Source organism: Tachypleus tridentatus, chromosome 1 (genome assembly GCF_004210375.1).
Source record: "Tachypleus tridentatus isolate NWPU-2018 chromosome 1, ASM421037v1, whole genome shotgun sequence".
Taxonomy (NCBI): Eukaryota; Metazoa; Arthropoda; class Merostomata; order Xiphosura; family Limulidae; genus Tachypleus; species Tachypleus tridentatus.
In genome coordinates this window covers 17,808,287-17,826,837 of record NC_134825.1, presented here as the reverse complement: position 1 = coordinate 17,826,837, position 18,551 = coordinate 17,808,287, and the positions used below count along the sequence as shown (strand labels likewise).

At 37.5% G+C, this 18,551-nt stretch overlaps 1 protein-coding gene across 2 annotated transcripts in view; it reads right to left on the bottom strand.

The window, feature by feature from the left end:
* Positions 1-18,186, bottom strand: part of LOC143244059 (twinfilin-1-like) — a 40,784-nt gene extending 22,598 nt beyond the window's left edge. The window contains exons 1-4 of one of the 2 annotated variants that reach the window (XM_076488083.1): positions 18,046-18,186; positions 13,643-13,720; positions 7,697-7,747; positions 6,114-6,241 (exon numbers count right to left, since the gene is read on the bottom strand). In XM_076488083.1, the coding sequence (XP_076344198.1) occupies positions 6,114-6,241; positions 7,697-7,747; positions 13,643-13,720; positions 18,046-18,070 (282 nt within the window). In that variant the 5' untranslated portion in view covers positions 18,071-18,186. The remainder of the gene's footprint in view (positions 1-6,113; positions 6,242-7,696; positions 7,748-13,642; positions 13,721-18,045) is intronic. The other variant, XM_076488090.1, reaches the window with a different exon arrangement.
* Between the last annotated feature and the right edge of the window lie 365 nt (positions 18,187-18,551).

The window sequence follows — 18,551 nt, the reverse complement described above, 5'->3', positions numbered from 1 at the left end:
GGCTGACCTGTGGATACAGCAATGTTATCCAAAGACAGACACAATTCATTTAACTGTGCTTGGATTCAAAGGCCAAAAGGAGCAATGGCAGACCATCTGGTCTGAAAAAGCATGGTCCATCGAGGAAGGAAAACACAACCCCAGGTGGGATGTTTTGGAAAGGAACAAAGTTTCAAAGACAGTTGCAAACTGCAAAAGTACAAAGAAGGTTCATGAGACTCTATGTATAAGCTCTGAACTGGAGAAGTGCTTGCAGAATCAAAATCCTTGATGATGAATAGGGTCAGCATCTTTATGGCCAATGGTCTGGCAGAGCCTTAGACCAGTGATCCATAGTTGAGTTTTGATCGAATAAGAGCACAATATATCTTTAGCACAGAACGTTGATCCGCTCCCAAAGTGGTGGTAGAGAGCACACAGAGGATGTTCAGTGCTCTTATACATTTGACTCATAGCTGCTTGATGTGTGGTATAAAGGTTAGCTAACAGTCAAAGATCAGCCCCAAGAACTTAGTCTCAGAGACAACAGGCAGCACAACTTCACTGATACGGAGTTCAGGATCAGGGTGAATACCCCATTGGCAGCAAAAGTGCATGCAAATGGTTTTAGAGAGAAAGAAGGTAAAGCCATTTGCTGTGGTCCACTTTGGTAGACAACTGAGGGAATTCTGTAGCTGCCGCTCAACATACCTCATGCTTGATGACTGGCATGAGATGTGAAAGTCGTCAACATAGAGCCAGTTTGCAATAGTTAGAGGGGGTTGTTCAGTGATGGCATTCATTTTTACATTGAAAAATGTGACACTCAGGACACAGCCCTAAGGAACTCAAAGTTCCTGTAGAAAAGAATGGGAAAGTGTCGAACCCACACAAACTTGGAATCTCTTGTCCATTAAAAGATTTTTTAATTAAAATGGGCAAATGACCACGTAACCCATATATGGAGATCTCGCAAAATGCCATACCTCCATGTTGTATCATAAGCCTTCTCATATCAAAAAATATTGACAAGAGATATTATCAATTGAGAAAGGCTTCTGTGATTGACGTTCAAGTCGAATATGGTGGTCCATGGTGGAGTGCTGTTGTCAAAACCCACACTGGGTGGGCAAGAGGAAGTTGTTTGATTCGAGGAACCAAACAAGACAAGCAGTAACTATCCTCTCTAAGGTCTTACAGAGACAGCTCGTCAAAGCAACTGGACAGTAGTTTGAAGGAATCGTGAGATCCTTACCAGGCTTGGTGAAAGGCAGGACAATAGCCTGGCACCAGCCATCACGAAAAACATTCTCCTGCCAGATACTGTTAAAAAACAATCAGAAATATAGCAAGAGAAGCAGGAGATAGGTAGTGCAGCATCTCATAGTGTATATCATCAGGTCCAACCAATGTACTGCCAGACTGATGAAGGGCCAGTTTGAGTTCCACTAGTGTAAAGGGACGATTATAGTCATAGAGACAATCAGCTTGAAAGGAAAAAGGTGACTGCTCTGTCTGAGTCTTGATGGCTAAGAAGGTGGAAGAAGAAGCAGAAGTACTAGATACCCAGCAAAAGCTTTCACCTAGCGTATTGGCAATGCTCTGGGTATCAGTTACTTCCTGGCCATCAGAGAGAAAGATCAAGAGGGGGACAGTAATATTGCCACTGACCTTTCGAATCTTGTCCCAAATGACTTTGGAACTGGTGGTAGAGGATATGCTTGTTGCGAACTTAATCCAAGATTCCTTCTGGCTTTGGTGTCTTACCCATCAAGCACGTGCATGGGCCTGCTAGAAAGCGATGCGGTTCAAGAGTGTGGAATATCTGAAGAAAGTATCCCAGGCTCGTTTTTGAGCCTTCCATGCCATGTGACAGGCAGGATTTCATCATGGACCAGGATATAGTGGAAAACGTGTTTAGGTTTTAGGAATACAGTCAATTACTGCTGCCACACAGTCATCTATTGATGGCTTACAGACAATGGCAGGATTAGTTCTGCAAGAGCACTGAAAGAAGGCCAGTTTGCTTGATCCAACTTCCACCAGGGCACATGGGTTGGGTGGCATTGACCATAGCCAGTCTCTCAATATTATACGAAAATGATCACTGCCTTGTGGATAATTGTTAACCCTCCATGAAAAATAGGAGAATAATGAAGGAGAGCAAACAGAGATCAATAGCAGTAAAGGACTGACTAGGTACGTGAAAATAAGTAGAAGAACCAGTACTGAAAAAGAGAAAGGTTGTGATCAGAGAGCATACGCTATGCAGAGTAATCCCTCCTATGAATACCAGCACTTCCCCAGAGGGGATGATGTTCATTCACGTTTCCCAGGATGAAAAAGGGAGACAGCAAATGTTCAATGAGAGCACCAAGGTCTGATTGATCACATGTCCCTCCAGGTAAAAGATAGAGACAACAAACTGTGATGGTATGACCTAAGGAAACATGATTGGCTAAGGCCTCCAAGGGTGTGTTGAGTGACAAAGACAGGGTGAACACATGCTGAGCAACCAACAGTGCCACCCCTCCATGCACTCGTCCATCACACAGCCTGTCATTTCTGTATAAAGAAAGCTGCCAAGAGGTGACTGTATCAGCAGGTTTCAGAACTGATTCCTGTAAAGAGAGACAAACAGGATGGTAGGAAGCAATCAGTGTTTTGATGTTATCCAGATTAGAATGTAAGCCTCTACAGTTCCATTGTATCAGGGTGGCCATTTTTATTTCCATGTAGGCAAATTGGGTGGAGAACTCTTCTGTATAAGACCATGTCTTTTTTCCTTACTTTCCTTATTCGAGGGAGGTCTATCAACCTCCATGGATCCTGCCCTGGGTCAATTGGGCAGGACTTTGCTGTTGGAAGGGGATTCCAGAGACTGAGGATGCAAATGAATGATTGTTTTGCATTTTGGGGTGAGAGAAGAAGATGTATCCAAGGAAATGCCTGTACCTGGAACCAAAGGATGTGGATCTTGGGGTTTAGTGGAATGTACATAAGGGACAGAGATAGGTGTCGAAGCTGATTCATCAACTCTTTTAACTATGAAAAGACTTTTCATTTGTTTGGAGAATGATTTTTTTTTGGAGGCACAGAGAAATCTGTCTACACTCCCACAGTAGCTGTGTAAGGAAATGCAGCAGCATATATCCGAGATAAGGTGGCAGACATCAATTTTCAAGCCTTAGGATAGGTAATGTTATGAATCATTTTCAAACATTGCACCTCTTTTTCTTTCAACCATTTAGGGCAAGAACAAAAGTAGGACAGGTGACAGCCATTGCAACTGATGCAATGAGGGTACATTTCACACTCATAGGCATCATGGTCCTTGCCACTGCAATGAACACAAGTCAAGGAGCCACAACATGACATCTTCAAGTGACCAAACCATTGACACTGGAAACATTGGAGAGGGTTTGGAATGTATGGCCATACTCTGCAATTAAGATAACCTGCCTTGATGGTGGGAGGCAGATGTGGGGACATAAATGTCAGAATGAGGACATTGGTCGGCACCATAATTCCATCTTTGCAAGTGGAGATATACCTCACTGCAGAAACTCCTTGGGTGGAAAAACCAGCAAAAATATCCAACTCAGAGATGTTCTTCAAATCCTCTCAACAATAACTCCTCATAATGAATTCAAAGTAGCATGAGGTGTAACCTCTATAGGTACATTTCCAATTGTCTTTGAATGCAACAGGAGTTCACTGTGTTGAGATGTGAATGTTTCCACCAATGTCACCAGATCGAAGTTTTTTTTACTGACTTTAGATAGCCAGCAAGTCCCTCTAGTCCCTTCTGAATGAAAAAGGGAGAGATATGTCCTAAAGTGAGTGCAATATAAGAAAATGAGGTACAACAGGTGGTACAGATGGTAAGGATTGCTGCTCAGAACCTTCAAGGCATGGTCGCTTACATATAGATTGTTTTTTTCACTATTTTATTAAGATATTTAATTGGAGTATCCATAATAAAGAAAGGAAAATTTCGGTGCCCACTGACACCACCCAACATGGAGCCCTACGAGGGGACACACTACAATGTCAAACAAGAACACTGCAGCAATGTCAGGGTTTTGTGAGCACTATACCCAAACCACCAGCATCAGATATAATGTCCACAACACCTGTTGGGAGCATCCAACACTGGTGCTTGGTTGGCCCAAGCCCAAGTGAACCAGCTGAATGACCCAAGGGGGGCTCCCCCAATGCCGCCTGTCTACAGGAATTCAAGGCCAAAGTGGTGTGTTAGGGTTGGACCCCTCAACCACCAGGATCCTTTCCTCCCCTTCACGGGTTGCCACATATGGCAAACACGTGGGTGGATGTTTAGATCCCAGAGGAGATAAACTGAAAGAACAGAACCTTCTCTGGGAGGTCCCCTCACCACGTTCAGGAATCCACACCGAGGGGTTTATTAACAGGTTTAGTTTTTTCACAAAATCTAAAACTAGGAAAAATAATGAATTACGTACTGAACAGGAAATAATAATGATAATTATATCAAACAAGGTCAACAATGGACAAGTGGTTCCAAGAATTGTGTCAGACACAGACCTTTCTTCTGACAGAGTACAATAACACTAAGGAGCAGCTTGACCGAGAAATAAAATATCCATAAACTGTATTACAATTACAGTAGACAGATGAAACAGCGATATTGGGCCAAACAAAGAAAATAGTTTAAGAAAATAGAAAAAAAGGAAGAGGTCTAAATATGACTATGGATTATCTCCGAGAGCCAAAAAGGATTGTAAAAAGATTAACATTAACCAAAACCACATCATTAAACAAAGGAGTACTTTGTACTAAATCTTTAGATGAAATCTTAAAGTACAAAATAAATGTGGTTGGTGACATTTTATTAGCTCTGTTCATGAGAAAAGAGATTTGTGATGTGCATCTGTGAATCAAAAAAATTGTTCACATAAAGCAAACTGGCTACCATGGTTTTGAGAGGATGATTAGTGAAAATTGAAAGAAAGATGATGAAATAAAGAGTTGATGATGTTATTGCATAGTCAAAATCATAGAAAAGCATATTCTCAGAAACCAGTACATGGAACATAACAAAAGTCACAAGGAAATTGAAGAAAATACATTCATATAGGGATAAAAAGCCCAAGACTCAGAAAATGAAAGTAATTTCTATGACCTTTATAAACAATTTGATAACATCAGTATATAAATAAGGCTGTAAAAAATAAGAGAAAAGCCCTAGAAGACTGAGATAGAAATGACAGACAAGGTAATAATTCAATTAGTTGGATAAATAAATAAAATTTAACTGGTGCATAATTATGACTGTTCCAATGCTGAAAATATTTCCCTTCTTGGATTTATAAGGAGGTACTGAAGTGATGATAAATGTGTTAAGAAAAGCCTTTTAGAAAAGTTTGTTATTATTAGATAGAACAGTTATTTAAAATGTTAAATGTCAAATTCAAAAGACAAATGGAAGAGAATCCTTAATGAATATGCACAAGCCAGAAAGTTAATATGAAGAAAACATAACCCAAATAGTTTCACATGCAACAATATACTATAAAAGACAGTACAGGACATATTTATAGCAAAATATGTCACAAATACTGAGATTCCACAACTAATAATTGAGGCTTTAAAGCCTGCATTTGAAAGATGCAGAAGAAGCATAGTAAATGAAGGATGATCAACAAATTACTTACATTTACTGATGATATTAAGATCTTAGTGCTGTTGGCTGTGAAGAGGATGTTGCTGCTTTACAAAAGGATTTAGACAATTTAGTGAATTGGGCAAACAAATGGCAGATGGGTTTTATTACAAAGTCTGATTGTTTAATATATGGCAGACTTACATTACTATAAACTTGTCATATTTTGTAAATATACAACACATGGTAAATTCAGGTTGGTGGAATGTAGAACATTCAAGAACCAAAATTACAAAACACCAAAGAAAATGGCTGCAAAATTTATCAGAACAAAAGCACCTTTAGATGTTAGTTTCTTTTCAATCAAAAGGTGCTAAACTATACTTGAATAAGTTTTTAGCCAATCAGATGAACGGTCAAAGTTTAATGGTTTTCAGAGATATGCATATTTATAATGAAATGAAAGAAAATAAAAAAAATATATACATACTGGTGAGTTGTCAGGAGACCAGCTAATAAGCACCCAGTCACATCCTGTATCCATTTGGCTGTCCAGTCTATAGAACAGATAACATGGCTGTCTTTCTTCAATAAATTGGCATACAAAGGACTCGTAATCTGTCATACACAAATACAATATCAGATTAGATTTTTATTATCAAAATCATTTACAGACGCATTGCCAGATACTGCAAGATGGTGTCCATGACAATTCTGTTTGACAGTGTTCTGACATCTCAGTTGGTGTCTTAAAATATCCACATAAAAAAACATAGATTGATATCATACTGAAAGTTCCCCTGCTTATGGGCCTGAGTCCTGAATCTTTTAAGCACCTAGTAACACTGATAAGTTATCTTTGTAAAGATGTTTAAAGAAAAAAACATTGGTCAAAATCTTTGCTTAAAACTATTTACCTTACCCAGAATAGTAGTTTACTAACTGTAAAAAAAAATCTTTTACCAAGTGGCTATTCATAGATAAAAAAAAATCACCGAGTTCAAAACATCTTTACCATGTCTGTTCATTCTTCAGCCTGATCATCCAAATAGAGGTTTAAATGCTAAGTAAAAGAACTGAAATTTTTGTAAGGATTAGTAATTAATCTCACTATTAACCAAACAAACCCTAACCCTCACTACCTTCACAAAATTTTGTTCTTGGACTTGCATCAGGCTAATCGTTGAAGCTAAAAATGTTGAGTACAACAATAACAAAACAAAAAAAGTAGTATCAAAAATATAATAATATTTTTTTCTTTAATTCTTAATTTTTATTATGAATAAATTAAACATTGATTTTATACAAAAATACAACTGGTGATAAATAACCAGAATAATTAACAATACAACCTCCTTCACCTTGCTAAATTTAATACATCAGTTACAATGAAATGTAGTGTGTTGATGTAACAAACCAAAATGATGGTAGAGTTTAAATACAGTTTTCTTACCTTTGAACGTTTTCAATCATGTATAGTTACAAGAGTCAACCTTAAGGCTAGTTGTTGTATGTTATTCAATAACATTAGTTCATCTAGAAAGTTTTCAGTCTGGTTAGACAATTAATTATTTTCCAACATATCAGATGTAAAACTGAATAATGAAGACAAGAGAATAGTTTCAAAATGCAATTTTACCAGGATTAATATCAGTTCTTAAAGCCTATTTAGGCTTACTGAAGTACATACTGCAGATGTATTACATGTCAACGAGAGAGTTGATTCTCAACAGTTTGGTTAATGATCTCACAGATCATAGGATTTTTTTTTCCCACATGCTTGGCTGACATTTTATATTCCAATAAGTTTTCTTTGAAATCTTCTACAATGACATTTTTTTACCAATGTAATACCAAAATATTACAAACTATAGTTAACACTATTATAAAATATCTTTTTAATATAATTGAAATGCAACCTACATGAAAGAGAAAGCATTATAGAATATTATCAAAACATTTTAATAACAGTGAAATACAGTGATTTTGGTTAACTGACACACACCAAATTGTAAGGATACTTAAAATGATTCAAAATGAACAAATGTTCATTCATATTTATATGTGTTTTACCTTCCTCCCAAGACCCTCGTGGTTCCTTAAAACCTTGCAGAGTCAGTTGTTCTACAAAAAGAAATTAAATTGTACAGACATAACACGTAAGTTACACAAATATAATATAGTTCAATGAAAATACTAAAAAATAAGACTTAAAAAGTTTAGTAAATCACAATATACACTTGTTAAAAATGATTATTTTAATAAAAAACATATGACATACAATGTATGTCTTCCTGGATTTATGGAATTATTACTTTATATTAAAATGTGTTACATAAAGGTTTTATTATTTACACCCAAACACCTTTTAAATATTATTTTAACAGCACAGTGTTTAGACACCAATTTCCCTTCCCACTTGGAAAAAAACTATGTATAAATAATACTGGAAATGATCATAAAATAATTTACAGAATTAGCTAAAATAAATAGATCATACATAAATTTTAAAGACTAAAGGATATGAATGTTAATGTGTGTTTGATTTGACCATCTGTTATTGAACAATGTTGTTAATATGAAAATAGCAATACAATCAACTGTATTCTGGAAACTTAGGCTGTTTAACTCATAATATTATTATGAAGATGTATCAGAATCAGTAGAGATATATATATATATATATGTAAAAACAGATGGTTCAACTTCCAATCTGGAGTATCAGCCTTTTTCAGATGACTGAAAGAAAGGTCACATTTGGGGGCTGTAATAAGCCATGGTGGGATGGGCTGACCTGTGGAATCTGCAATGTTATCTTAGAACAGACCCAAGTCATCCAATTGCGCCTGGATGCGAAGGCCAAATGGAGCAATAGTAGATCGTCTGTTCTGAAAAAGTACAGTCCACTGAGGAAAGAAAACACATCCCCAGGTGGGATGCTTTGGTAAGGAACGAAGTTTCGAAGAATATAGTAAAAATAGTTGCAAACGGCGAAGGTGCAGAGAAGGTTCATGAGATTCAATGTATAAGCTTTGAACTGGAGAGGTGCAGAAAGCCCCAGTGCAGAGTCGAAGTTCTTGGTGATGAATGGGGTCTAGCATCTTTAAGACCGAGGTTCTGGCAGAGCCATAGACCATTGATCCATAGTCGAGTTTTGATCAAATAAGAGCACGATATACCTTTAACAGAGAACATCGATATGCTCCCCAACTGGTAGTAGAAAGGACATGGAGGATGTTCACTGCTCTTGTGCATTTGACCCATAGTTACTTTAAGTGTGTTATAAAGGTCTGCTTTCGGTCAAAGATAAGCCCCAAGAACTTGGTCTCAGTGACCACTGGCAGTGAAACTTCACCGATATGAAGTTCAGGATCAGGGTGAATACCCAGTTGGTGGCAAAAGTGCATGCAAACGGTTTTAGAGAGAGAGAAATTAAAGCCGTTCGCCATAGTCCACTTCAGTACATGATTGAGGGCAGTTTGTAGTTGCCGCTCAATATATCTCATGTTCGACAACTGACATGAGAAGTGAAAGTCGTCGACATAGAGCCCATTCGCAATAGTGAGAGGGAGTTGTTCAGTGATGGCATTTATCTTTATACTGAAGAGTGCGACACTCAAAACACAGCACTGAGGGACTCCAAGTTCCTGTACGAAAGAACGGAAAGTGTCAAACCCACACGAACTTGGGATCTCCTGTGCATTAAAATTTTTTTAATAAACATGGGTAAATGGCCACGTAACCCATATGTATGGAGGTCTCGCAAAATGCCATACCTCCATGTTGTGTTGTAAGCCTTCTCTATGTCAAAGAATATTGATACAAGATGTTGGCATTTGAGAAAGGCTTCTCTGATTGATGTTTCAAGCCGAATTAGGTGGTCTGTGGTGGAGTGCTGTCATCGGAACCCACACTGGGTGGACAAGAAGAGGTTGTTTGATTCAAGGAACCAAACAAGACGAGCATTAACCATCCTTTCTAATGTCTTACAGAGACAGCTCGACAAAGCAATTGGACGGTAGTTTGAAGGAATCTTGGGATCTTTCCCTGGCTTAGAGAAAGGTAAAATAACAGCCTGGTGCCAGGCATCAGGAAAAACATTCTCCTGCCAGATCCGGTTAAAGACAATTAGAAGGACATCAAGAGAAGCAGGAGATAGATAGTGCAGCATGTCATAGTGTACATCATCAGGTCTAACAGATGTACTGCCAGACCGATGAAGGGCCATTTTCAGTTCCACCAGTGTAAAGGGACAATTATAGTCAAAGAGACAGTCAGTTCGAAAGGAAAGAGGTGAACGCTCTGCCCGAGTCTTGATGGCCAAGAAGGTGGAGGAACAGGCAGAAGTGCTAGATACCCTGCAAAAGCTTTCACCTAGAGTATCATGTTAGAAGGACATCAAGAGAAGCAGGAGATAGATAGTGCAGCATGTCATAGTGTACATCATCAGGTCCAACAGATGTACTGCCAGACCGATGAAGGGCCATTTTCAGTTCCACCAGTGTAAAGGGACAATTATAGTCAAAGAGACAGTCAGTTCAAAAGAAAAGAGGTGAACGCTCTGCCCGAGTCTTGATGGCCAAGAAGGTGGAGGAACAAGCAGAAGTGCTAGATACCCTGCAAAAGCTTTCACCTGGAGTATCAGCAATGCTCTGAACATCAGCCACCTCCTGACCATCAGAGGGTAAGATCGAGAGGGAGAAAGAATTCTAGTGCCCACTGACCTTTCGAATCCTGTCCCATATGACCTTGGAACTGGTGATAGAAGATATGCTAGTTGTGAACTTAATCCAAGATTCCTTCTGGCTTTGACGTCTTACCCACCTAGCATGTGCACGGCCCGCTGGAAAGTTTACACGGTTCGAAAGTGTGGGATATCTACAGAAAGTATCCCAGGCCCGTTTTTGAGCCTTCCCTGCTAAGTGGCAAGCAGGATTCCACCATGGACAAAGATATCGTGGAAAACGTGTCGAGGTTTTAGGAATACACTGAGCAGCTGCTTGTATAATACAGCCAGTTACCGTTACCATACAGTCATCTATTGATGGCTGATTCACGATGGCAGGATCAAGTTCTGTGAGAGCAGTGAAAGTGGACCAGTATGCCTGATCCAGCTTCCACTGGGGCACGTGGGTAGGGTGGCATCGACCATGGCCAGTCTCTCTCAAAAGTATAGGAAAATGATCACTGCCTAAAGGATAATTGTCAACCCTCCATGAAAAATGGGAGAATAATGAAGGGGAGCAAACTGAGAGATCAATAGCAGTAAAGGACTGACTGGGTGCATGAAAATAAGTGGAAGAACCAGTATTGAAAAGAGTGTAATCAGAGAGCATACGCTCTACAGAGTGACCCCTCCCATCGATAACAGCACTTCCCCAGAGGGGATGATGTCCATTAAAGTTCCCCAAGAGTAGAAAGGGAGACGGCAACTGTTCAACGAGAGCATCAAGGTCTGATTGATCATATGTCCCTCCAGGTGACAGATAGAGAGAACAAACAGTGATGGTATGACCTAAGGAAACACGGATGGCTAAGGCCTCCAAGGGTGTGTTGAGTGACAAAGACAGGGTGAACACATGCTGATCAACCAATAGTACCACCCCTCCATCACACAGCCTGTCATTTCTGTACAGAGAAAACTGCCGAATGGTAACTGTATCAGCAGGTTTTAGAAATGTTTCTTGTAAGGAAAGACATACAGGATGGTAGGAAGAAATCAGTGAACAGTTCCATTGTATCAAGGTGGCCATTTTTAATGATGGGTAGGTGAATTGGCTGGAGAACCCTTCTGTTTACGACCACGTCTTTTTTCCTTACTGTCCTTAGTCGGAGGAGGTCTATCAACCTCCATGGATCCTGCCCTGGGTTGGTTGGGCAGATCTTTGTTATTGGAAGGGATTCCAGTGACTGAGGACGCGAACGAACGATTGTTTTGCCTCATGGGGTGGGAGATAAAGATATATCAGAAGAAATGCCTGTATTTGAAACTGAAGGATGTGGATCTTGAGGTTTGTTGGAATGTATGGGAGGAACAGAGATGGGTGTGGAAGTCGATTCATCAACTTTTTTTACGATGGAGGTCAAAAGGCTTTTCATTTGTTTTGAAAACAATTCGCTTGCAGGCATAGAGACATCTGTCTACACTCCCACTGTAGTTGTGGAATGAAGTGCAGCAGCATATGTCCGAGATGGAGTGGCAGGCAGCAATTTCCGAGCCTCAGGATAACTAATGTTATGAGTCGTTTTCAAACGCTGCACCTCTTTTCCTCCAACCATTTTGGGCGAGAACGAAAGTAGGAAGGGTGAGAACCATTGCGGTTGATGCAATGTGGGTCCCTGTCACATTCATAGGCATCGTGGTCTTTGCCACCACAACGAGCACACGTTAGGGAACCACATGATATCTTTGAGTGGCTGAACCTCTGACAGTGGAAACATCGGAGAGGGTTTGGAATGTATGGCCATACCCTGCAAATCAGATAACCTGCCTTGATGGTGGCAGGTGCATGTGATGATGTAAATGTCAAAACGAGGGTATTTGTTGGCAATGTAACTCCATCTTTGCGAGTGGAGATGCCTCACTGCAGAAACTCCTTAAGTGGAGAGACCAGCGAGAATCTCTGACTCGGGGACATTCTTCAACTCTCTCTCAACAATAACTCCTCGTGATGAATTCAAGGTAGCATGAGGGGTAACCTCAATAGGTATATCCCCAATTGCCGTTCAAGAGGAGTTCACTGTGGTGGGTTGTGGATGTTTCAACTAATATGTCTCCAGATCTAAGCTACTTTACTGACTTGGGAGAGCCAGGAAGACCTTCTAGTCCCTTCTGAATAAAAAAGGGTGACAATTGCCCTAAAGGTTTTTCTGAAAGAGAATGTAATATACAAAAATGAGGTACGTGTGTTACAGATGTTGAAGATTGCTGCTCAGAGTCTTCAAGACATGGTCGCTTACCAATTGAGTGTTTTTTCACTATTTTATTTAAATTTTTTTGAAGGAGGATCCATAGGAAAAAAGAAAAATTTCAGTACCCACTGACCCCACCCACCATGGAGCCCTACGAGGGGATGCACTACAATGTCATGCAAGAACAATGCAGTAACGCCAGGGTTTCGTGAGCACTATACCCAAACACCAGCATCAGGCACAATGTCCACAACACCCGTTGAGAATTTTCAACACTGGAACTTGTTTGACTCTAGCCCAAGTGGACCAGCCAATTGACCCAAGAGGGGCCACCCAAAGGCTGCCCATCTACAGGAATTGAAGGCCAAAGTGGTGTGTTAGTTGGACCCCTCAACCACCAGGATCCTCTCCTCCTCTTCATGGGTTGCCAAGCACGGCAAACACATGGTGGATGTTTATATCCCAGAGAAGGTAACCAGACAGAACAGAACCTTCCCTGGGAGGTCCCCTCACCACGTACAGGAATCCACACCGAGGGGATAATGCTTGGAATGTTAGCTAAAGATTTAAAGTAATAAGCACAAAATTTATGTGATCCATAATGATAATACATCTGTGTCATTGCAGTTCTCATAAAGAAATTAACCTTTGGTTTACAGTGTGCTCAAGGGGATGTGTTGCCTTTCTACTGGTGGAATATTATAGTCTGATACTGATTTCATTGTATACTGATGATGTAACACAAGATAATAGATGTTACTTCTGTGAAAGATAATTAGCAGTTATGAACAAGTTATGGAAATTTTGACAGGACTCACTTCTTGCGCAAGATGAGAAGTAAAGAATAAGGCTGAAGGCCTATCCACTCCAATACAACTGTAACAAAAAGGTATGCATAATTCCTGAAAACAAACCTTTCCAAACAAATACATGGAAATATCTAGTTAACAGTTAGTTACAATGTACTCACAGACTAATTAGTTCTTTTATCAAGTTCTATGAAACTATTCCCTAATTATGTTTTATTATAATTTTTTTTATATCTAAATATAGAAAGTACCTTGGATCAATAACCTCTGTGTAACTTTAAAAACCAAAATGTCCTACCGTCCTCAATTCCAACCTTGAATACTCTGATTCTTCCATCTTTGCACTTTCCCAAAAAAGTTTTTAGCTCTTCACTAGCTAAAGTACATTTAACAATCAATGTTAGAAGTGTAAATTATAATTTAACTAAAAATATTTCAAATGACAGAATCTGAACAATTTTATGTGAAATATTTACATGCATCATACATAAAACAAGCATTTTATATTCCATTTTCACTTTTTTTTTAACACTTCATCCCTAAAGGTAATTAACATGAACCAAGTACTAAACTGTGCAAGGCAAAAAACAAACAACAATTGGGCTTTTAATGACAATATGTCTATTATTTTATAAGTATACTGATGGAAATATGTATACAAGTGCTCAAAATACTGCTACTAGAACTTTGTTGCTAAGTGCTAAAGCTTGGAATGTTAGATAGAATCTTTCAAGAGAAAGTCAGAGCTAATGATGTTAGAAACGAGAAACCTGAAGAGTTCTTAAACAGAATTAGAGAGATATCTCTGAGCTTTAAGGATAGAGAGGAAATCCACACCAACAGAAATACTTTTGAAAATTAACAAGGATGATTTTATGTACAGAGTAATAGGAAAATTGAACAGGTTTATAGTTAAAAGAGAGATGCCAATAGATAAAGTTTGTGAAATTGTGTTAGAAAGCTTCAAATGACTTCATCAGGGACTGTACCAAGTTTGAATAAAATTGAGGGTTACTACTATGATTTTATAAAAAATGGTTGTCACATGAGAATGGGATCAATTCTTTTATCTCTCGTAAAGGTTCATATGACTGAACCTCTGTTCAAAATTGACAAGGTAATTGTAAGACTAATTCACCAAGTTTAGTGCTGAACCCTGTAGAACAAAAGATACATATCTAAGATTTAGAAATGCTGCATTTCCAACAGAGGCAGTTTTATTTTCTCAACAGGGCAGAAATTATGAAATAATCTTTTATTTAAAATAGTGCAGGCAGCTATTTTACAGATGCTTAAAGTGACTGATAAATACCAGGACCAGATTAAGTAATTGATGATGTGTTTGGAATGAGATGGGAGTCAAAGTAATAGGAACTTACAAGATAAAAGTAAAACAACACAAGCCACTATATCCCAACTAATTTTCTATTGTAAAATCTTTCAGCAATTCAATATGATCTTTTCTGCTAGACTATTTATAATCAACAAAAAATAATTTTTATTTTGCTAACTTTGATATGAGGGTAGCTCACTGAGGTACCATATTTGGAAATGTCTAGTACTATTTTCATTGTTTCTCTTTGTGGTATTTGGCTCCATCAGAAAATAGACTTTAACCCACTTACAGCATCACTAGAGTCAGTTATATTATAGCAGTTTTAAAACATACTATTTATGTTCATGATAACATTACACATTCTAAATTGCATATATGGAATTAAAGTTACTGAAATTTCTGAACCACCAACATTGTAACAAAGAAAGTAGGCCTACAGCACATGTGTAAGTATTCAATTTCTTATTCTTTTATATATATAAGAAAAGGTTTAATACAAAACTTAAATGCACAAATTAAGTAAAACCTTCTCAGGATACTCTATAATAGCACAAACACGTTGTGAGAAGTGATTGTAATATGGTTTTCTTGTAACTTAATTCGTTTACACAAAATGGTCCAACTACAACTGACCTTCTGCTAAACATTTTTCAAATTTTGTATGTAGAGGATGCGAAATGAAATAATTTTTTAGGTTTTTTTTACATATCCACTTGAAATAATCCAAAAAAAGAAATTACTATATCAGTTTCATAAACTTCCACTGTAATATATAAAGTCTAAAAAAATATGTAATTTTGAGTAGAGTAATGACATAACCTACCAGCTTGAAATCACGGTTTGAATGATTTGACTTTCTAGTAATTTAATATGGCTGAGAAAGCCACTAGGGGAAGTTTCTGAGCTTTTGATTGGTTATTCACGTCACATATTGAAGCGTATATAAGGGGACCATTTTCAAAGATGGAAAGAACTTTGAAGAGAGAGTTCAAGTTCACGCTTGCCCCTACGCTTGAGGGCTCCTACCGGAATCTAGACGGCGAAAGGTCTTAAGTCTCCTAAAACCTTCTCAGGATACTCTATAATAGCACAAACACGTTGTGAGAAGCGATTGTAATATGGTTTTCTTGTAACTTAAGCCCTTTTAAAGAAAGGTTTGAAAGAAAGCATCCGACGGGTACGTAGGCAGATGGTACCCGTTGCTATTCGATACTGAACCACACGGTGAAATGTGGGGGCACCGACCTCAGATCAGACAAGAGTACCTGCTGAATTTAAGCATATTTTTTTTCAGGTACAGGGCACACGACAGGCAAAACTTTTGGTGCCTGTCGTGTGAAAGTGGGTTTTCTCGGGGCACTCCCGTTTCCCCCCACATCAAAATCTTTAGGCATTGAATTTCTAGATCCCAGCCCAGGCAACTCTTTTGCCAGACCCTGAATCGTGCCGTTTGATTTGATCTGGATTTGAATGAATTATATTCATATTCACATCTGCCCAACTTCTTCCTTTCGGGACAAGTCCCGCCTTTCTTTCCACTGCTGCCTTTGCCTCCACCCAAAGCAGCATTTAGAGAGGCATCCTCCACCCAAAAAGTCAAGAATAATAATGATAATTAATTTATTAAAATAATAATAATAAAAAAAAAATAAAAAAAATCACCACTTAATCTTAATAACAATCCACGAAAGGGGACGAAGAGGAACTACAAAGTTCCTGAACACCCCAGTTGGAGAGAGAACTCTTCTGATTTCTCTCTCTCTAAACTGAACCCCTGCCACGGTAGTAGTTTAGTTTAGTTAGATGGAAAGAGGTGAGCAGATGCCACTCTGATTCAGGGCATAAACCATATCTCAACAAGTATAAAAGATACAAGGTTCTTATTTTATATTCTAACTTGTCAATATTGGTAATTTCAGTTCCTAATTCATATGAACTATAAACTTTGTTTTTGAACACCACAAACATACAACTTGAATCAATACTCCATTCAACATACAATGTGATACACAAAAAATCAAAATGTAAGTGTTCTTTTAATATTTACTTTTAAATTATCTAATAAATAATACTAAAATTTTAATTATAACCTATAATTTGATACTAATATTACTGACACAAATTCATAAAATTGTAATTCAATAAAATTTTAAATGCAAGTCAACAAGACCAATGACATGGTCTTTGACCCTTTCTCATATCCAATCACCCACTACAATCCAATTTATCAATTTTTCCTTAGTCTCTACTGATGTGTTTTTTTTTCTCAGATAATATTTTGTCAAGTGCTTCTTAAAAAGCATTTTGAAAATCTAAGAACACAATGTTCACTACTTTTCACCTAGATAACAAGTACTATTGTTAAAAACAAAGATTAGTATAACAAAATTTTCCTTTGGCATTTCATTATGGTTTTAATTTATGAATCATGTATTAATATTGATTTAAATTATTTTCACAGCTTCTTTTATCCCATTCTAGAATCTTTCCCACTACAGACTTAAAACCAACTGGCATATAATTTTCAAAAACATTTAGTTAAAAATATTAACACAAATATAATGTAAAGAACTAAATAGTGGCCAATGACACTTCACCTGTCCAGTGTTTAGGTTTTTCTCATAGTGCCTGTAAAACACATTCACACCAACAGTATGTTTGGTACTTTTCATATGATATAGGTCAAACTTATCTTTCTTTGGTTAACTTCTGTTCAGGGTTACCGATGAAGAGTGGAATTCTCTGAAACTAGTACAGCCCAATAATGCATGTTAATAAAAGGTGTAGATTGAGCTGAACTTACCTTGAATATAAAAACTTAAGTTTACACTTTTGAAATGATAATTGCATAATCTGTTTAGTTAATTTTTGTTAATATTGATAGAGTTCACAGATATAACCACTTTCGTATCGGCTGTGACATTACTAATGTACTTACAAGTATCATGATTACTTATACTATATCGCCATTAAATCTAATAAGACTAAACCATTTTCTTGCTTTCTTGTTGTTGTTGTTTTTTTTAATACGTCAACATATTTGTAATCAGATGTCTAAAGTTAGACTTTAAAGGTACCAGCAGTTGTTTTACTAGTATAGTTGCAGAGACTTATAAAAGTTACACTGACAAGATTACCGGCCTACATTATCATGACTCAGTCACTGTGAATGTCTACACACTATTTAAATAGACAGCGAGGCAATGTACTGTACGCTACCTGAACTTCTGAAGCCAGTACCAAAACGAAGCTTATTTAATCGTACTTTTGTAATAATACAATCTATGCTATGCTTACTATTTTGCAAGCAAAGACAGAAACTAGTAAAACAGTACTATAGACAAAATCAATAATATTTTACTTACAATTAATACCAGTTTGGTGTGACATAATATTACACTAAATTAACGTATCAGAAACTAACTTGAACCTAAATACAACAGGAAGATTGTACACCCTCTCACGGGTAACACATTTCAGTGTGTATTGCAACCTGGTGTTAAACGCACGCAGGCATTAATTTTCTCTCTCTTTCTTTCTTTTTTTTTTTTTAATCTCGTCGATTTCACTTAATATAATTTTTCTCTCCTTGCCAAAATTTTATAAATTATTTTAAGTTTCGAAATAATGTTGTGATGAAACTTATTTTTATTATATATATATTTTCACGAACATAATACAAAGTCAAGTTAATTCTAGGTAATAATAATTAATGTTACCTACGACTTTTAAATAATTTACACAGAATAATAACAACGTAATATATCAAAGTTGATCTTAGGAAAAACTGATTTTTTACTATAATAATCTGAAAATGATTATTCAGGAATTTTGGGACATTTTGGAGACGACCTTTATAAAATGTTTATTG